Here is a 21875-nt window from a genome sequence, read left to right on the forward strand (position 1 = left end):
GTTCTTCTCGTCACGTATAAAAAGCAAACAGTGACTCGTTACATGTCTATAATCGTGGCCTTACACACTTCTCATTAATCTATGAAATAAATCACTTTGCTATATTTGTTGGTGAAAGTGTACATGCTTTCTTCCAAGGTTACTACCCCTGCCTTCAAATAGACTTCATCCTCAAGCGCAGTATAGGCTACTACATGATTCAAATCTACATCCCGAGTGTGATGATTGTCATCCTATCCTGGGTGGCCTTCTGGATAAGTATAGATGCCATCCCAGCCAGAGTCACCATAGGCCTGCTTACCGTCCTGACAATGACCACCCAGAGTGCTGGAGCGAGACAGCAGCTTCCCAGGTAGGTGGCTCCATCTTACATCACGAATGTCAAGGTGGCCGCCATCTTATGTTGAAGCAATGTCTGGCAAGGTGTCTTGCTGAATTGAGATGAAACAGTGGTGATCCTTTCGAGAGTCAAATCCAAGACTTTGATTTTGAGCCCGGTGCAGAGGTAGACCCCCCCCCCCCCCCCGGGACTGGGAAAGCTTTCTTTTTCAAATGATTGCTATCTGGATAGAATACGTTCTACATTACGAGTCGGGCTCAGCTGTCCCTCACAAAACTGCAGGGTCAAATATCGTGGTCCCTTTAACTGAAACTTCTCCTTGCTTCTAGGGTCTCTTACATAAAAGCTTTAGACGTTTGGATGTCCGTTTGTCTCGTCTTCGTGTTTTCCTCCCTACTCGAATTCGCTGTGGTCAATGTCTTCTCCCGGAAGGAGATCAGGCGGTACATGAGACACCTGCACCCCATGGATGACGAGAAGGCCATCTCGGAGAGATGCTCCGAAAGAGTAAGTCATAACAAAATGGTAAATGTCGCCCTAGGTGACGCAGATCGTCGCCTAGTTTTTTTGCACTCGATAAACAACGTTACATGCATGTGCTCATAGCCTGCGACGATGTTGGTTAGTCGACGAGAAGACATGGCGCATCTTTTGAGACTAGTCTGGTTGCCAACACGCTTTGTGGTCGCACAATAATAAAGAGCCCTATTGCAGGATGACGTCGAGAAACCAACATCTTTAGCAGGCTCTGTTGTAGAAAGACATGGACAACAGAAAGTTCGAATGATTATCATTAGCAGGCTCTGTTGTAGAAAGACATGGACAACAGAAAGTTCGAATGATTATCATTAGCAGGCTCTGTTGTTGAAAGACATGGACAACAGAATGTTCGAATGATTATCATTAGCAGGCTCTGTTGTTGAAAGTCATGGACAACAGAAGGTTCGAATGATTATCATGAGGGAAGTTTGTGTTTTACATTTGAACAGAAATGTTAATGAAGATTTGTTATTTTCTTTCCCCGTGGTTAACTGAAGAAGAACGTATGGTTTATCCGGCGCGAAGCCACGTAGACGATTTTCATCGTTTTGATTGTCACTTAAATTATTTTCCTGCACCCCGATAGTACATAGCTTATGGTTTAGAATCAGGATAATTTAAACGTAAATCCTCAGTGGTATAACCTCACTATGGTGGAAGTAACAAATCATTTCCTTTACTTTACAGGTTCGTATGATGGGAGATAGTGGAGGTGGACAACGTGGGGGTATGCCGATGATGAGAGACAATGAGGCCCGCGCAAGGGCAAACATGATTGACAAACTGTCTAGAAAGCTTTTTCCGCTTGCCTTTGTAGTGTTCAATGTCGTGTATTGGGTGTCGTATATTTTGTGGTGAGATAAACAAGGACGTTTGCGTGACGAGAGAAATGTACAGGATTCGTTTGTTCAAATGATCTCCGTTAGGAAGCGCCACTGCGTTGCGCAGTACTTTGCGCACCAGTGTGTAAATGCGTTTCTGATGTGGCAGTGATGGCCACTGAGAACAGGGCCGGGCCAGAGGTTGCGACAGCCTTCTGTGACTCGGTGCACATTCATGACGGCAGTAGGTTTCAGGATTCCAGCAACCTCAAGTGAGGTCAAGATTGGATCCTGGATTAAAGTGATCTTTTCCCGTTTGCAAATAACATTCAAAATCAAAATTTGCCTTTGGTGCATTGAGTGTTTATAATGGGACACCACTCACGAATAAACCACTGTAATACAGGTTAAGTGTTTCACTCAGCCCAAAATTGGTCTTACCTTTGTCAAAGAGAAATTCGCATACGCGGAAGAGATCGCGTTAAGGGAAAAATCAAGAACCAGCTCAGTGTGTTCATGGTCTTTTGATGACGTTGCTGATATGAGCATCGCATACCAAAAGAGCATTGTGAAGTTGCATGAGCGGCTCCTGGAGACGAAGGAACGAACTGAATATAGCTTACCAACTGTATATAGCTCGTATGAATAATAATGTTTATATCATCATGTATCATAAAGTAATGTGCTTTATAGTCCTGCAAATGTGGAACATCAACTTGCTCCTTGTACACCACCAATACCATCATTCGAATGGTTCAAATTGACATTATCTCGTTTTGTACACGATGAAGTTGATGGGGGGGGGGGGGGGGGGGGGGCCAGAGTGAGGCTGATATAAACTTTAGGCCAAAACCGAGGTAGCGGCCGCGGGTTTTGGGGTGAATTAACAGCTCCACCCAAGCGGTGTTTTGGTGAGGCAAAATACCAAAGTGAAGTGTAGATTTCTGTACTAAAACACCTCCAACCAAACACTGATGAAATCTTATGTTGATTGCTTTTCCACCACTTTTCTTTGTGTTCACCTCAAGCGGTTAAACATAATTGCTGCCGTTGAAACCTGGCAGAGCCCATTTATACACTGCTAACTGCGATCCATTGTAATCAAGGTCTTTTCGAATGTCCATTCTTGGTATAGCATTCCGCGAAGATGACGTCACTGCAGCTGCTGCTCTCTATTTCCCCATCGCTGAATTACAGGCAATGTCGGACAAACATGCGGTTTCGTAATGGATTCAGGCTTTCTAACTGGGGCAGTTAGATTCATTCTGGCACATGCCCGAGTGTTGGAAATACTACATAATTGTTCTGAATATTTCTCTCTCTGACTCTATGGTATCATTCATGCTAAAAACAATGCAGGGTCAAAGATAATTGACTTTGAAATAAGCTCAAATGCGTAGAAATAAGTGTCGATGGCCGACTGTCACGTGACTAAAACGTCATCAATATCTTATGCAAATGACCTTGTGAGCTATAAATAGTAACTTCGCGGGATGCTATTGAAATTAGTACTATAATCGAATACAAATGCACTTGATGTCATTGTTTGTGTTAGCATAACACCACTCCATGGTCTAGACCGTCGTGTGTGAGATTGTGATGTGTGACCGTGGTGTGTCTGATTATATGTGAAGACGGGAGGGGAGATTGAGACCTATCAATCGATAGTTTGGTCAGGAATGAAGCCTGAGGAAACGTCGTGTTAATTATCAAATAAGAATTAAACATGATTTAGGGATTACATCAGCATACTTCGCCTTGTAAATACAGACAGTTGGAATATTTGGCATTGTGTGAATGTCGGCACTGTGTGTATGGTTTGGTGTGTGCGTAGTTTGCTTCAAGCTAATGATTCATTAGTAAATCCAATAGTGATTATTCCTTCTCTCAAGTTGTGTACAATACCGGTGTGCAAGGGATAGTAGTCCTAGGGTTGATAGTCCGTGTAACAATAGCCCGCATTGCTAAATGTTTTGGGTAGGGTTAGCGGTACAATAGATCATGCTGCTCAATTGGTTAAATACAATGCTACCGGACTATGACTCCAGGGGGACTATATCCGCTGTCACACCGGTTGTTTCATTAGGTTTTCCATATCCACAGACATTGTAAATACTTTTTGTTCAAGGGGTTAGGGAGAGTTTTGGGGACCCTATAATATCACCATGACATCGCGATGGAAGATAATTGTGTTTATATTTAGTAACTGTGTGACCCTCCTTCGAAATGGAAGTGTTTAATACAAGGTTCTTACAAAACAAGTCAAGCTATTTTCACCACCCTCAAATTTACAACACTGCAGTATCATTGATACAAAATATATGGTTCAAGAGAAAAAAAGAGACCAATATAAAGTGCTAGTAGTCTGAAATGAATGAAGAACTAATTGGATTATATAGTCGTTAACTTTTTTGGGCCTCCCTGTATAGAATTGTTACTGGCTGTAATAAATGTGTGTGCGCAAGAAATGCATTTTGTAGACACTATATAAATATGTAAACAAAACCTTTCTGAATATTGTAACTATGTATACATGATTGTATGACTCGGAAAGGTGAATAAATTGCTATTTTTCCATTCAATGTTGTTCTTTTTGTCCCCTGATAAATTGTTTTTGTTAATTCCTCCTGCAAATAGATACATGCCCACATTGAGGGGTCTACGGATAGATGGAAACACATTATGACGCGAAGTGGAGTAATTTGAGACCTAGGTGGTGCTGAGGGTCACCAGGAGATGGGCGACTCCGGAGGATGGTTCGAATCGGCGACTGATATGGATTTGAGGCCTGAGCAAAGTGTTTTTCATATCGCTTCATCTGGCCTACATCTGGGTACTCAGTTGAACTCGGAAATGTGACCAAATCACATTTACCACAAGATGGTGGTGTTGCACAACACTAGATTATCTTATATCATATAAGGGTAGGCCCAACCAATGCTGAACATTTCAGGGTGTCAACTAAATCCGCCAGTCTGGGGCTGTGTAACATTACTAGTTATGATCGCCCTAGGACCTTTGACCAAATATATCCGAAAAACACGATACTCGACATTAAGTTGTAATACTACTAAGGATACACCGATAGACTGGTTAGAGTTGCCTTCAGCCGCAAGACCTTTCCTTCTCGAGTGTGTTCCGAGATGGAGACTCACGAGATTGTCATATGCCGGGACTCCACTGCTGTGGCCACTGTGATCTCTACAGAACCAGGTAACCCCATTATCAACTCCTCTCAAACGTAACTTATCTTGCCAAATTCGTATTGTACATATTAACTAATCGTCTTCTTCATCATGTGAAGTGCTTGCACACTGATATCGTAGTTAGAGAAGGTAGAGGACAGACTAAATTTCAAAGCACTAGACACTGTTGATGGTAGCTAGCAAATACTAGCTACTTTCCTAATCGCCAATCCATCATCAAGGCGAAACGAGAACGAATGCTTATATTCGACGAACTCTATGCAATATCAGAATACAAAAAAGCTAATACATTAATAATATTTGCATCTGAAGACCTTCGCTCGCACACGAAGAAACGCCCCCAGAAAAGAAGTGACCTCATCGCACTTCGGGTCAACATGGGAAAGATCGGGTGCTGCCGCTATCGAGTTAGGCTGCTATATTCGGCCTCGGGGAGGCATGTTAACCTAATTGACTTTTTGAAGTGTCAGATGTTACTGTCAGGATGTACCCAAGACGCGTATCAAGTAATCAATAATGACTTTTGTTCAGAAATACCCGGCAGCAGGGGAGCTTGTTCTTTCAAGGCTGTTTAACGACATCAACAACAATGCATTTGGGAGCAACAAGATGTGCGCAGGACGCATATCAAATCCTTGATAATGACTATTTGCTCAGACATGTCCGGCCGCTGGGGAGTATGTTGTTTCACGAGTTTTTAACAACACATGAAACAACAAAGGATTGCATTTGAAGGTTCTTTTTTATTTATTTTAGCCTAGATTTATCACTAAGTCTCAAAAGAAATATCGATAATCGCTTGTTCAATTCGAGATTTAGCATTGAAAAAAATATATGACATATTGAAGTCAATAACCTCTGATCGGTAAAAGTAAATCGGTCATTAGGATTTTCGAACGAAAAAGTCAGTATGTTCGTGGGCGTTATAATCATACTTCCCGGCCTCTTGATCCTCCGTCTTCATTAGGGAGTCATGTTTAACGCCTCCCTGGGAGCTTTGGGAGACTGAGGCAGGGGTGATTCCCCTCGTTAACTTCCAGGGCATCATGGGTAATTACATTATCATCATCTTGGAAAAATGAATGCACCTGCTCTTGAATGTGGTAATTTCTGTAGTGTCAGTTTCGTAAGTGGGTGGGTGTTCTAGTAGGGTTTAAGATTCGCGTTCAACTTGTCACTGTTCTGTTTGACTTGTCACGAGAATTTTGTTTAAAACTGACTTCGGCTTGAAAACCTGACAGGACACGACGTGAGGGTGAAAAGTGACATCGTGAATCGTATGTAGCTCGCTCTTTGGAAATGACTTGTTCGTTCTTCCTGTCACACATGAAAAGTGAACTGTGACACGTTACATGCGAAAACGTGAAGTCGAGATCTGTATAAGAGCGGTCTCGCAGGGTGACACAGATGAATTTGGAACATTGATAGTATCCCGTCACAGGCCAGATAACGTATTGTAAACACAGCAACAAACTGCTCTCTACATCAGTTACAGGTTTCAACTTGCCCGTAAAAAATGGCGGGAATATCGACTTTTTCCCGCCATCAGTCATCGGGACACTCTATACTACACCAGGGAATTTGACTTGGTGATTTAATTCACATTTATTTCCTGTGGAGACATGACGAAGTAGAAATGTGATATTTGTAGCTCGGCTGTTTGGTCTCGAGATATCACCGTTTCTTTCTCTGTGTTCTTGTCTGATATTTGTTGAAAGAACTCAAGAAACGCCTGGCATGGTGGAATGGTTTGATCGCTCTCCGTTTTACTGTCGACAAAGAACACAGCTTAGACCACGACGATTTGAATTCGGTTTGTCAGATAAACATATTCTCAAAATCAAATCATCTTTTCCATTCTTGAAACCATGGCCACTGCCACGATGTTGACATTATCTAAATGCAAATTTTCGTTTTGCAAGCGAAGTAAATCGCGTTAAGCTATAGTAACTCCACTTTCTCTGAGCTTGTTTTTGGAGAAAGAAAAGAACAATAATTCCATTCAGGTTGAGCATCGTTTACCTAGAATCTAACAACATCAATCCAATTGCCTTACTCAATTTTTCTGCGGTAAGTTGAAAAAAACCCAGTTGCTTGGTAGTCGTTGACGAAGACTGTTCTGAAGTATTAGCACCAAGGTCAGTGTACCTCACTAATTGAACCATTTAGTCAATTTTGACACATTTGACCCTCGCTTCCCACTCCCCGCGCTGTCATCCAAATGAACTTTTCCAACTCATAAATCCCAGCGTACCAGTTGAATCATTCGGCGGAGAAATGTAGAAATTCCCCAAGCTCTCATCCATTTGTTCTTGTATGGTAATGAGATGCACGTACACGTTTTATTGCTTTCGAGACAATGGGATATTTGAGGAGACCTTCAGGGGAAGGAGTTGAAAAGCAAGGCAATTATAGACGCTTTGCAATATGCGTCACAATGCCCCCCAAGATGGCCGCGAACAGTGCTGTCACGAGCGCGACGCTATGTTGTGACGCTTTGCGCAAGTCCTGACGCGATGTCCTGAAAAGAAGATAGCCGACGTCATCACGTTATATCTGGCCCCCAACATGGCCGACATCGTGACGTCATCACGTTATATCTGGCCCCCAACATGGCCGACATCGTGACGTCATTGCAAAGGGTCTATACTATTCAAGCTGATGGTGAGGGACTATGAAGCAAAATCAATTCGATCCGAACAAAACAAAATTTGTCGAGGGATAGGGTGGGGTGAGGTCAAAGGGCCATTTGCAATTGGTCTCATTCCAAAAGAAATCGAGTTTCAACTTCCTGCCCTGCAAACAGCTGACTGTATTTTCTCTCAGTTTGCATGGCGGTATAAACTTAGTAAACTGCCCCCAGAAAAACAAGCAGGACCAATGTCGCTTGTACCTTGGATATGACCAAACTTGAGGCAAACATTAAATCATAGCTGGCAATATCAAAAATGATATATTTAAACACGGAAGTTGTATTGAAATGTGACAAACGTTGTTTCCACCAGATGATAAATTGACGTCAGTCTATTTTGTTATCATTATCGTTTACTGCGTACGCCTATTGTTTTTGTGTGGACGCTCTCACGCCATGTGAAAGGGAATGTTTACATTTACTGGAGTGGTGGGGTAGCAATGAGGACAGGTCGAATTGCATCAATTAAGACTGAATAGTATGATTTGCTGTTGACATCAACTACATTTGCATGCCTTTATAATGCAACATTACATGTTTAATTGAGGAAGGGCTGAGTGCGTCAAATCATATATTGAATGCAATATCTGTTATCTGTTTTACTGGTATAAAGTTGAATTTCCCTTTCTAATCCAAGTTACGACAAAAACAGCTACTGACGGATCGGAAATTCAATTTTCTGTTTTTTTAATGAGAACTTTGGTTTGCCCTAATTTTATCAAATTTCGGCTCGTCTATGGGATTCGTGCACCAAACATGTGGTCACATCAACTGGTGTGGTGGAAAAATCTGTCCGATGATAGAGTGTCCCTTGGACAATGTTTCTATTACGGGCTGTTAATTTCTGAGGTATTGTATGTCTTGGGTCTCTTTAGAACCGTACTTAATGTGTCACTTTACAACATGAAAGGACAGATTTTCCAGTGCGACATTTTAAGACTGTTGCATGGTTGTTATAAATAATATAATTCCGATTAATTAAAAATGACAACGATTTTTGTCGTCTCAATTGGCAATGTTCAACCGCAGCACTGGTTCACATGCAACAAGGATGAATAACTTTGACAACTTTCTCATAATCAAAAATTTCCTGTAATTAGTGAAGTTTATACCAATCAATACCATCTGTCATTCATGAACGGCTAACCACAATCATCAATCAAAGAGATAAAAATCAGATCTGAAGTAATTCAAGCTGTAATTGATTCGTCATCAGTAGCTTGAAGAGATATTAATGATTAACTATCAAAATGTAATAATAAAATGTAAATTAGCTTTAAATATTTTAGAAAGTAGTTACCGATAGTCTCGCGCCATGTTTGACATGGGCATTTTGCATTAGGACCATATCCTGTAAAACGTCATTTTTCGGGAGCGTAAATGATCGGAGTGAAGTTTAGGATAGATTCTACTAGACGACGGGATATGACGTAGGTTTGATGCAAATCGAAGAGATATTGTGAAAGTGAGCGCAATAAGAAAACAAATCTCATCATCTTGGAGCTAACTAGAATTTACATACTTAGACCTCATTAGCGGCAATATTGGTATAGCTACTGAAAGTATTTTCTTTCCAATTAGTAAATGATTGACGGTGCAGCAAAAAGCACCAAATCTCAATATACGATCAGAGACACGAACAAACCCAATAAATCGCTCTCCTGTGATCCCACCTCAATTAGTTTTTTAGCGATATTTGAAAATTATACAAAGGGGGTACTTTATTTCGCCCCGGTGTCGGGTTTGATGGTAATTTGTCTTACTATGCAAATTAGACTTCCATTTTGTCATTTTCTGAATATTCATGCGAGAGCAAGATTGATGACGATGTCTTTTTTTCAATGTGGTAGGGCGATGTATGTGTACTAGCAGTAGTTCTCGTTGGTATTGAATATAACGCACTTTGACACGAGACAGTTGTATAGCACAGGCTTACAAGGCGCTCAATAGATAAGAACTTACATTACGCTTTTGTCTCTTGCCGTGCAGTTCAAAGAACCCAGGGCTACCCCAATTCCACGGTCTATTGTCTTTAAACAAAGACAACTCGCACCTAGGGCTGAATTCCCATTGTCCTATTGTCTTATCAAAGAATTGTTTTGATGGCATCGACCCCCTCGAAACAGCTTTCAAGGGGATATAGGCCAAAACCAGTAAGGGCAAATATGTGTGATGAACATCATATTCCTTTTTTTTCCATTTTTCATTTCGCATTTGTATTATTCAATTAGAGTGCAATATTTTAGAAATACGGTTATGTTGGACTAAACTGCTTGAGTCAGGCAAAGAGGCGATACCATCAGAAAAAAAACAGCAACACGTTGCATGCTCTGGTAAATTAAATCGATGAACCTAGGCTGATTGAATTCCCTCAGTTAATATTCTCCCCTGGGAGCCCTAAACTTTCTCATTCCCAACGCTCACGGAAGGTTCGGTCGGGGACATGTTCGCCCCAATATGCGAGGGCTAAATGTGGGAGGTACGGGCTATTAAGGTTGTAATGATGCGATGTCAGGAGAGAGGAATGATAATTGTGATTTGAGTAATGATACTGGCTCGTTTACTTTCGGTTCGGGTGTGCAAAACAACTTCAGTTTGAAAGGATTAACGGGTAGGCCTACAAGTAAAAAAGCTGCAACATTCCAACATTCTATGACACTTGAAAACAATCGAACTCTGTAAAGCCCTCGATTTTCTCTTCGTTGAACATTTCCCTGTCTTCTTCTTACTATAGTTTCAGTCTTCGGTGGTGAGGTTTTCGAAACTACATGTGAGATGTCTGCGTAAGAAAACAAAACATTCATTCATTTCAAATTTGTTTGTAGTGAAGACAGAAGAAACAGCTCAATTGCCTCAGAGTGTCACGCATGCGCATGACCCCAATCCAAGCCAAGTTGAGCAAATGAAAGCGTAACTTGCTGAACAAAAGCTCAATTGCAAATTGAACCAAGAATGATTGATGCCTGCCGCCGCCTGTTGGAGACGGTGTGTTGTGCTCGGTATGATTTGAGCTTAAGAAACCCTGTACACGGAAGGGTGATGATTAAATCAAGAAATCAAATAAATTAATACGGTATTTGTGTTTACTATGGGTTCTGTTCACTCCGATTTCCTCCGACGCACTTGCTAGATTAACGCGTAATGAACGAAGTCATTCAAGAGTATTGGAGGCAGTACGTGAGTTGCGTGTTAATCGTCTGCCTGGTGTATTCGCTTTTGGAGGATTGGTCGGAGGGGATTGGTAGCGGAGCCGAAATTCGATTCGCCATTTTTCGATAATCTTTAAGAAACGTCATGTATGTGTACATGTAGCTTCGATTATACAGAGTTCACGTTTTCACATCTAACGTGTCACTCTTCATGAGTGACATGAAGAAGGAACAAGTCATTTCCAAAGAGCGGGCTACATACGATTCACGAGGTCACTTTTCACCCTCACGTCGTGTTTTCAAGCCTAAGTCAGTTAACTGGTGACAAGTGAATCATGCCAAGTTAGAAGGCGAAACTGTGTAATGAAAACACTTTATATCAACTCAGATATGTGTGCGTTGAAGGACCGTGAAGTTCGAGGAGATATTAATTAGATTGTTCCTGGTGTAGTAAACGCCAATGACGAGTCACGTGATTGTTGAATATGCAATATCCGCTTCTCGGGCCAATCAAACATGTCATAGGCAACGCTGACACTTACTCGATGTCGTAAGCCTGGAGAAAATCCATGTGTAGAAAGACTGTCGTGTTACCATGAAGTTGATGAATCCAGCCTCGGAAAGCAATTGACAAATATTTTGGAGATGAGCAGGAACTGACAACTAAATATTTCGGAATTAGTGAAAAATACAATCGAAACTGTTAAAAATGGAAATTTTAGAATGCATGCTGAAATTTTCTGGGACCCCTTGCAAATAAATTATAGTTAAAGTGTGTTTATTTATGAACCTGCTGCTGCAAACTATACACCCTCCAAAAATACCGCCCAATACCCTTGGGAAGGTGCTGCTCATATAGGCATGTACGGTACCCGTTTATAGTACCCAGCAAATGTGCTGTTCAATACCTTTCAAAAATGCCATCGACATTTCCTTGGATCGCCATTCATTCAACACGACTCCAAACGTATAAAAAAGGCAGGAACATCCCGCTATTTACCAAGAAGTTTAATTTGCCAAAAAGGCGAAGATTGATGATTTCGCAGCCAGTGTCGCGAATCGATCCTCCATTGATTTTCTGCCAAGACTCCTTTGAAAGGCCCCCATGGGGATATGAGCCATCGGTAATCAAGGAACGACTGAGACAATTTCATGACCTAACATAATCCTTGCGAAGAAGCAAAGATCCAGCTCTAAAGTGGTGTTTACTTGCAATCGATAACTTGCTTTTTCCTGCGATATTATACGTGTCGGATTGGGCTCGTTTTTTAGGGTCTTTAGATTACTCTTAGTACTTACAGTGGAACCCCGCTCGGCGACCACCCCGGTAACGTGACCACCCCACTATGACGACCAAGAATCGCCGGTCCCGAATGGTTTCCTCTCTAATTACCATAACAAGGCCCCGGTACCCAGACCACGACCACCCCGGTACCCAGACCACGACCACTTCAAACTTGAAGAACTCTGCAACAAGCGGTGATTATTCAATCGGTGGTCTGCAGGGGAGCGTAAAATTTCGAAAATAATGTTTTTACATGACTTTAAATCCGTATGTTTTAGGATTTCGAGAAAGACGACCAAACCCAATTCAACAGCACTGCAAATCTTCATTAACTTCTTGGAAATTTTAAAAGGTTGCTCACTGGGAATCCATCCAGAATAATATCCTTATTGCCTCAATAAGCTCAGCAACCTCATCAACTGTTACGAGACGTGCTGTGACTTAGACAATCCACTAAGATTATTAAATCTGTCAAGTCTTTGTTGTGATGGAATTTCGTCTAAAAATTACAGTTATTTCAGTACGAAGTCGTCGTAACATCAGGCGAACACATTACTCTTACTTAGGTCTAAGAGTATGATTTCAAAACTTGTTGGGTAATCCTTCTTTAAAATGATTTTAAAGTGCATTGCACCAAAACGCTATCAAGTATATCCAGCAGCTCTTTTGAGAAGATTCATTGTTCAACCATCAGTCTTTGCTTGTCACTGAACGTACGCTATCACCTCGACATGTTGTCGCAGTTAAATTTCTCAAGATGAACATGTTTTTTTAATCAAATGCTCTGTAACCAATCTGATTGGTTATCACAACACTTTACCCTTCTTTTTGTTTCGAGAAGGTAAAGTTTCAAAGTTTCAAACTTCAAGTGTAGTGGCCACTTAACTGATCGAGATCTCGAACGTTCCATATTAGCTTCATTTTGCCATCGCTATAATCTCACCAAGCACTTTTTCTGATGAAATCATGTTTTAAGGCGATGATCGATCACGTGGACGTTTTTTACAATGATCTTCCCAGAAATATTTAATTTTGATGTTGATATCACACGCTTGAGAGGATCTGAGATGTGCATTTTTGCAAAATAAACCCTTCTTGACATTTGAGAAGAGGAGAAAATTTTCTGCGAGAGCTAAAGCGGAGTGAATGTTACGGCGTTCGTGGTTTAGAAATAAAATCGAGGTGGAAGACAGGGTATGGATTTTTGCTTTTGACTTGATCTCATCACCTTAAGAGAACCAATAACAACTCTTGGAACTATATATCTTTATTGTATGGGTTTAAGTCAGCATTTTAGACCTCTCTAGGAGTCATGTAACAATATCGGTCATCGAACTCCAGCGCCTGGGCAAACTGCTTCCTATTACACTTGTGCAACATTTGCAATTTTCTCTGAGAGCGTTCACTTCCAGATTGGCGCTCATAAGACCAAATTTTCTTATTATCCGAGATGTAAGATTGGGCATTTGACATTACAATCCTCTTTCACGTAAGCTGATGAAGACAATCACTTCCTCATTTTATCACGCTGCAGTAGAGTACATATCGGGGTCCCATCGTGGCTGGTAATCCACTTTATAAGGTCAGTGGGTTTACGGAAAATGTCAACCGCGAGAAACCCAGGTCTGTCGGTGCCACGGCGACGCGAGGCGTCATTGTGGATTATGTAAGCTCGGTCGTACATTAATAACATTAGATACGCTTGGTTCAGCTTTCTTTGTAGCAAAATATATCATAATCAAATATATTTGTCGGAGTAATTCTGGGTGATAATTTGGGAGACTGATACAGGGGCAGCGTGGTCGAGTGGTGAAGGTATTGGACTGACAATTGGGACTTCAAACCACGATTCATTGCATGCCAGCTAGTCGCTCTAACCAAAAGAAGAATAGCCTGTGACATTCTCGCTCTTCTTCTCCTTCCTGGGCGGTTGTCTCGGCGGTTGAATCCAACCGGCACCGACCCATAGTGGCACGTAACAAATGCTCACTAAAGGCTAACACAGGGAGATAATTTTAGGTTGTATATGAGCACACACAGCAGTCGATTAAACTTTGATAGCTCTTCTAACAGTACATTGACATAAACATATATATTGTCTGTAACAGTATTCCCGTATCTCCTTTTATCTTCTTTTAAGATCATTTGAAATTCCTAGTCCTACGTAGGGAAAATCATATTTCCTATACCTAAGCCATGCCTGTCTGAACACGATGCAATTTCTGTCGCCAAAATATGCCAAAATGTCTCAAATTGAAAATAAGTAGGAAATTAAACAGCTTGGCATTTCTGAAGTCGACCTCGTGGCATTTGAAGGCGATTCTTCATCCCCATTGCAGAGTGGATGTTCAAATGTTAATCGGAATTGTTCAGTCTTCGGAACCGATCCGACCGTTCCGGTTCATGCGGCAAGTAGTGCTGTGGTGATTAGTTGAGGGCATAAACAAGCTAGGGGTGACCTCTCGATCGCGGGAAGCGACCAGCCGGTCTGTGACCGGGAGACTGAGGCGTAGACTGATGTTACACTGTGTCTGACATGTCTAGTGGCCAACCTAGAACCTGTTTTTGTTGTTTTTGTTGTTTTTGTTGTTTTTGTTGTTTTTGTTGTTTTTGTTGTTTTTGTTGTTTTTTGTTGTTTTTGTTGTTTTTGTTGTTTTTGTTGTTTTTGTTGTTTTTGTTGTTTTTGTTGTTTTTGTTGTTTTTTGTTGTTTTTTGTTGTTTTTGTTGTTTTTGTTGTTTTTGTTGTTTTTGTTGTTTTTGTTGTTTTTGTTGTTTTTGTTGTTTTTGTTGTTTTTTGTTGTTTTTGTTGTTTTTGTTGTTTTTGTTGTTTTTTGTTGTTTTTGTTGTTTTTGTTGTTTTTGTTGTTTTTGTTGTTTTTGTTGTTTTTGTTGTTTTTGTTGTTTTTTGTTGTTTTTTGTTGTTTTTGTTGTTTTTGTTGTTTTTGTTGTTTTTGTTGTTTTTGTTGTTTTTGTTGTTTTTGTTGTTTTTGTTGTTTTTGTTGTTTTTGTTGTTTTTGTTGTTTTTTGTTGTTTTTTGTTGTTTTTTGTTGTTTTTGTTGTTTTTGTTGTTTTTGTTGTTTTTGTTGTTTTTGTTGTTTTTGTTGTTTTTGTTGTTTTTGTTGTTTTTGTTTTTGTTGTTTTTGTTTTTGTTGTTTTTGTTGAGGTTGGTGACGAATTCCAGATCTAACCTCTCCGAAAGTATCCAACATTCAGCAGATTTCCAAATATTTAATCTCCACTAATAATCGCAGTAGTTACAGCAGCCAGTGGTCGTAAACTTAGAAGCACGTGTTCATCCCGGATAACTCTCCTGGAAACTATGTGTTAACACTCTGACATTTCGACGGCGATTTCGGCCATAAATCACCTTGAACGCCTTTCGCCGCTGGAGGTGTTAGAGAAATTAGCCAGTTAATAAGCAAGAATGCAGAAGGGAATAGGCTTGCACTTGAACCGGCCCTTTGGGAAAGTATCCGGTTCTGGACAGTTTCAGGGCCCATTAAGTTAATGCGTTCATAAAGACAGTAAAGTTTGATGAATGATTATGATGCTCTATAATCGTGATTCATTACTGAGTAAGAATATGATTCACAAAGCAAATACAATGAACAAGATGTGATGAAGAAACAAAGTTCGTACGACACGATGTCGTTTAGGCATACCGCCCTCTTATAACCTTGTTACTGGCCTGTCTCCCTGTAAGGTAAGGGTTGGCTAGAAATGTTTCACAATAGCTTCTGGCAACGGTCCTAATAGTTTCAGCTACCAATTTCAGAGTAAATCGGAAAATGCCAACACGCAACCGTAACAATCTGAGGACTTGTTCTCATCTCATCACGTATTCCAGACAACGAGTGTTAGCTCTAAATCACTTCCCTTGTCTCAGGACCTGACACGCATGGCCAATGGCCTGATCGATTTTAATCTCGACTTGGCTAATTAATCCCGGGCCACAAAAACTCTAACACTACATGGGTTATCCCGGGTCAAGAGGCACGTCTCGCAACAACAAATTGACAAGGGTTGATTTTGGAGCCTGTGCGGGGGTTTCTTCAGTAGGCCAGGGGGAAGTTTCTTAAATCAAGTAAACAAATCGACTAAGATGCTGCTGATTAGGATCTGTACTAAAGTGCTTCTAAACGAGTCACTAGTATAGGTCTTCACCGAGGCGCTTGGTGTTAACAAGTGGTTGACGACATTTCAGCGCTCAACAGAGTTTTCACTGAAAGGGGCAAAATGGCCATCAGGCTGGGATTCGAACCCATGACCCTTGAATTGAGAGTCGGATACATTGTCCAGTACCCGGCGGGTCACGCTCGACCAGTAAGGTTCAGTTTCCATCTCTCCACTAACGTCCTTCATTTACCAAACAACTGACCTATCCGGAATGCATAATACTTGATATTACACCACAGATAGTGGGACTGTTGGATTTGCCGAAATGTATTCTCACAGTGTCTTTAATTACGCTGGTATGCTGAGGATGATTTTTCTTATGCAGATTATCTTCCTTGGAAACATGATGAAATCGCATGGTGGAATACCAATTCATTAAACGCCAGCTTTGTTCTTAGTGGAGCAGACTTGTGAAGTAAGCTGTGGTCTTGGCGTTTCTATAAGAAACATTCAATGGAAACTACCACTTTTGTTGTCTTAAATTAGGTTCCTTTAGTTTTCTAGAAACCCTAGAATCTAGACCTGGTTCCCCTACCGTATTACTTTATATCATTACAATGTCACAAGTTGAAGCCGTATAAGTTAATAAGATCGTGCGTTTCAGTGACTGGAGAAACACGTCTTTTTTCGTGACCAGGCCGCAAGGTATCGCAGTCACATTGTAAAGGAAGCCCAACCCGAGCTTTACAGTCTTGGCGATATCAATATAACCCTACAGTGTCTCACGTGTCGCTAAATAGCAACAGTTCCCCTGAGTAATTCCCCAGTCAGTCCAGGGAAACTATCGACAGTTTCTTGGCCAAAAAACAAGTTTCGACCAAACTGGGGTGAGCGGCACTTTGAATGCTTGGCACGGTTTGGGCTAAATTGGCCACCCATGTCATTTGTCACATTGGTGTATACAAATAGCGCAATCTGACCTTTTGTTTGTTTGACTTTGGATACTTTTTATGGATGCCATGTTGTTTTAAAAAGGAGCCGTCTGCTAAGTACGTGGGCACGAAAAGCCTGATTTCCGGACCCCCTCCCCCTGTACGCATGCCGTATGGCTTGTTTACGGGACCAGATATTGAATTTCGCATTGATTTGATACCATATCGATTCCATATTGACATAATCTTTCCGATTTTCAAATATAGCACAACGATATTGAAAGTCACTTCCGGTGTTTTCTTGCAGGCAGAAAATCACTTCCGGTTATGCAAAACAGGCACGAAGTCAATATAAATTTCCGTGGCTGGTGTTAGTTTTATCGGGTTGGAAATATAAACATGAGAAACAAAAACCCCGTGAGAAAGTGCAGATTGCAATATTGTAAAGAAACGTGGTAGGTTTGTTTGCGCTTTCAAATTTAATGCGAGCTCACCATCAGTTCAAGACACTAGCCAGCTCTGAGGAGAAAGCGTTCATTCCAAGAAACGGAACATAATCGGACATATAGTTTATCTACCCTTGATGGTTTAGGCCTAACGAAAGCTGTTTCATGGGGGTCGATGTTATCAAGACTTGCCCTGATAACCTTTTGATAAGACAGTAGAACAGTTGGAATTTAGGTGTGAGCTGGCTTTGTTTAAAGACAATAGGTGTAGTGGGCTAGGCCCGAATTCTTTTAACTTGGAGGCGAGGGGAAAATAACGTATTGACATACAAGTAAGGAAAGACTACTATGTTTACTTATTCACCGGATGGTATTTTTGTCGTGGGGTGACATTATGTTTTCACATGCGAGTTTCCTGTGACAAAACTAAAAGCATCTCTCGCATGCTCATGTGGCTATACATAAACTGTATATCACTACATACCTTCCAAGCATATGCTGCTTTTGCTTCTAGCCCCATTGCATGAGTAACTGCACGTTCTGAAAATTAGCCCGTGGTAATTAAACAAACATTCCTCTAATCAATCGTTAACCATTATATTAGTCATGTTGGTTGTTTCATTATTCATATGACCAATCAATGGCTACTTTCACCGACGATTAATTCCGGGTGATCAAGAGCCATAAAAAATACTTTGACAAGCTCATGTTGGTCATATTAGTCAGATACACACTTGAAAAAATGCTACCTATAACCACCATCATCTGGCTTGTTTTGATACAAAGCTGAATGTAAAGGAATGAAAGACAGTAACTAAAGGGTTTTGTTAGAAATTCAGGCAGCTGTAAAGCCGTTGTTTTGGAACTGGGTCAAATTTGACGTAGTTTGCTTGGCGATGATATCATACCGCGTACAAGACCTAGGAATGCCACACGGATCAATCGGGTCATGAAATATTTAGAGGTGAAAATAATTTGGTTGTAAAGCAAAATCGGATTAAGTAGTACATTTTACGCTGCTTGGGCCACTTTTAGTTTAAGGATCCAACTAGTGAGCTCGAGGACATTGACCTTCGTGGCAACTGTCACAGGTGCCGGGTAAATATTTCAGTACTTCGGCGTGTGCCAGATGTCTGTATCCTTATCAAAGTCATGCCCGGGCACGAGATGGAAATGAAATGGAAATGAAATGGCGTGTTGTTAAAAGTTGAATAACACAAAAAATTACACAGCCTCATTACGTTGTCTGAAGTTGTACTTTATTATGCTAAATTGAATTTTACAGCACTTAATTCTTTGCAGTTAATATGATGAATGTATTAAATTGCTCCTGTTTTGCTGAATTGATTATGCGATAATGTGATCCCAGATGTTCCTTCGTGTCCCCCGTGCACCATGTGTCGGTATTATCGGCTGGAGAAGCGAATAATAGCAACATATGCAATGTTCGTGTCTAACATTCCAACCAAACCATCGGAAACCATCCAATGCGGCTCTGAGAGGGAAGTTAACCGTCGTGAAAACGAATGCACCCGAATAATATAAACGCCCCGTGCATATTCATGTTGGAACCAATAACCCGCTCAAAAAGCGCACATCAATATTCGCGGGAGTGACGTCATTGGCGCGCTATGCCTGCGAGGAGGAGGTAACGACAAATGAGCCGGTGTTGAAATTCGAAATATTCGACTGGCGCGCTTATATAGCGGGCGGTACGGAAATTTAGTTTAGGTGGGAATTAACATTCTCAGCAATGATTTCATGATCTCTTTCAAAAAGACATCAAAATTTGACCGTACTGTAACAAATCGTGTTAAAATTCCTATACTAGCCTAGCATAGCACGACACTGCTACTCAAAGAAGCAGTAGCATTCGACTAGCATAGCTACGCTAGCTATTGCTCACGGATCCATAAACTGGATGTAGGCTAGGCTACCAGTGTGCGCGGTAGAATTCGTTGGAGTGTTTGAAGACATGGCTGTCTCGGCATGGCGCGTTTAGCTCGTCAAGCCATCGGATTTACAATTTGGTGACATGCGGGAAAGAAGGTAAGAACGATTTACATCGACAAATCATTTTACATTTTAACGAGCGATTTGGATTACTGCATTATCTGCGATTATAATCGCTGCTATACTATGCGACAGAAAGATATTTCGCCTGCGGGAAAACCGGTATCGTTGGATTTGATAATGATTGCTGGTCGCTGCGATCACCGATGCTTGTCACCTGTGATGACCACCGCAGAGGAGCGACTTTTCTTGCATGATGATCGTATGTAGCAGCGATGTAAATCGCTCCTTAACTGGGCGTTTTAGGCACTTGTTTACGTTGAGTGGTTAGGAGATCGCCTCCATTAAGCTATCGCTTACGATGATCATATTTTTTTCAGTATTCTATGAAAAATATGTTTATCATTGCTTAGCGTCAGTCCCTGCCTCCACTTTAACTCGCTCTATGTAATAGGTGATGTTGAAATAGCATTCACAAGATATTGTAACTATCCACGCTTAGGTTAAGGTTTAAACAGACCAAACGAAATGTTTACCTCACTGCCAAACTTGATATTTCCCTTGCGTTTTGTTCCTTAAGTTACAGAACGCTTCGTGCTACGGTAATCTTATTTCACCTTCAACACGATTAAAAATCACAGCACACTTTTATTGAGAGCAATAAAATGATTCTGAAATAAATGCAACGCGTACATCGAGACCAACGAAAGGCTGAATCTATAAAGAGAGTTGTAGATTGGCTTCTGATGAAAAACAGCAAATGTTGCGAGATTGTTTAAAATAGCACTATTTTGGTTACGGTTTCAGGTATGGCCGTCCAGGCTCTATCTATCATTGAGATATATTTAAAAATAAATAGCATCTGTTGCCAAAATGTTTGGAGTCTGGCAACTCTAAGATAAACAGTTGTATTGCCATCATGATTACGAAACCTCGGTTGTAAGATAAAAAGAAATGAACTCGGTGGTCAGACGTATGCAGGTGTAGCGAGCGTTTCAAAGAGCTACCAATTGCAACTTGGCTAGGCCTTCAAATCATTAGATCAATCATCTTTGCTTCAGTAACGAAAACCATCAAGCAACAAATCACCAAGAATGTTACGGTGTCGTAGAAGGGAGCAGATTTCTCATTAAGAAAAACTTCTGTTGAAAAAACTTGATATGGTTCTGGGCTGGCTAGCTAATCTTGGATAAACATGTTCAATCCAAGATTTGAATAAGTTTATTGTTTTGTTTCATTTATCTTGGTGAAACGAATATTTTGTTAGCTCAAGTTCAAATTGACATTACAATTGTCAAAATGACAAAACTAGCTAAGGATATTTGCGGTACCTATATTGTAGAGGAGATTAACCACAACGCCGGATATAATCATTCAGCGCAATCACTGTCAAGTGTTTACTTAATTAACTCGAAATTGCTCCAGATTACACACCGAATCGTAATACTGTAGACTCTAGCTTATCACAGTTAATTTACCAACGTCGTCTTTCACTTGGCCAGGATGACTCCTAACATTATCATTTACGATGCGATTACAAACAAGTTGCTTTTGAAATCTAGACGCTGATTTGAACGCATGAATACTGTACCGTGGCACTGTGTATAACTGCTTTTCTATTTTCCCACGCAACCAGCCAAACCTAAACGGCGTACACCTTTAAGATGAAGATTTGAAGGTGAATAAGAAATGACCCGGCTCTCTGATATCTGCTAACTTGTTGGATGCATCTCTTAATCGGCCAGGCGATGGAACAGTTGCAATTGCCTCAGTTATCGCAATAACACTGCGTAAATATCAATAAGCATTTACATGCTAATCGGTACTTAGGATTAATTGATTACAAACAATCATTTGATGGATGTCGATCAAGTGATGAGTGCTGGATGCAGAAAAATACACTCTCTTCACTTTCATAAGGTCAGATGTCTTGCTATCACGCCACCTCAACGCTAAAAGCGCTTACCAGCCAGCAAAAATACTACAACGTACGGGAGAGTCGAGACGTTTTTGGTGAAACAACACATTAAAACTAGATCTATTACATTCAAATCTGAATATCCTTCGATGGTCAATCCAGGATGTCCAGTAATAACATGTTAATTCTGTCGAATACAATCTCTATTTTTATCCAATTTAGTCGTTCGTCCATCTTTTATAATCAGCGATGATAATTCATAGCAATCAGATGATATTCTTAAAGATTGGTTTGGGGGTCGTTGGACTGTAAGTGATTCATCCTCCAGTCTGTCTTGAGCGATAGCAGTATCTGTACTAATCGCCTAGGCAAAATACGTAGATATACGTAAGCTTTTTAACCTCACTACGAACTTCGT

General features: G+C 40.8%; 2 protein-coding genes across 14 annotated transcripts in view; both read left to right on the forward strand.

Moving 5' to 3' along the window:
* LOC135503295 (glycine receptor subunit alphaZ1-like) overlaps positions 1 to 2496 on the forward strand; it is a 69793-nt gene extending 67297 nt beyond the window's left edge. For 3 of the 4 annotated variants that reach the window (XM_064796806.1, XM_064796807.1, XM_064796808.1), the window contains exons 9-11: positions 139 to 352; positions 670 to 865; positions 1568 to 2496. In XM_064796806.1, the coding sequence (XP_064652876.1) occupies positions 139 to 352; positions 670 to 865; positions 1568 to 1738 (581 nt within the window). In that variant the 3' untranslated portion in view covers positions 1739 to 2496. The remainder of the gene's footprint in view (positions 1 to 138; positions 353 to 669; positions 866 to 1567) is intronic. The other variant, XM_064796809.1, reaches the window with a different exon arrangement.
* A 16651-nt stretch (positions 2497 to 19147) lies between these two features.
* LOC135503117 (glycine receptor subunit alpha-2-like) overlaps positions 19148 to 21875 on the forward strand; it is a 107375-nt gene continuing 104647 nt past the window's right edge. For 3 of the 10 annotated variants that reach the window (XM_064796465.1, XM_064796471.1, XM_064796473.1), the window contains exon 1: positions 19152 to 19575. The gene's annotated coding sequence lies outside the window, so the exon portion shown is untranslated. Of the gene's footprint in view, positions 19576 to 21875 lie in introns of all 10 variants that reach the window. The other 7 variants (XM_064796469.1, XM_064796468.1, XM_064796462.1 and 4 more) reach the window with 5 other exon arrangements.

This window comes from Lineus longissimus, chromosome 19 (assembly GCF_910592395.1).
Source record: "Lineus longissimus chromosome 19, tnLinLong1.2, whole genome shotgun sequence".
Lineage (NCBI taxonomy): Eukaryota > Metazoa > Nemertea > Pilidiophora > Heteronemertea > Lineidae > Lineus > Lineus longissimus.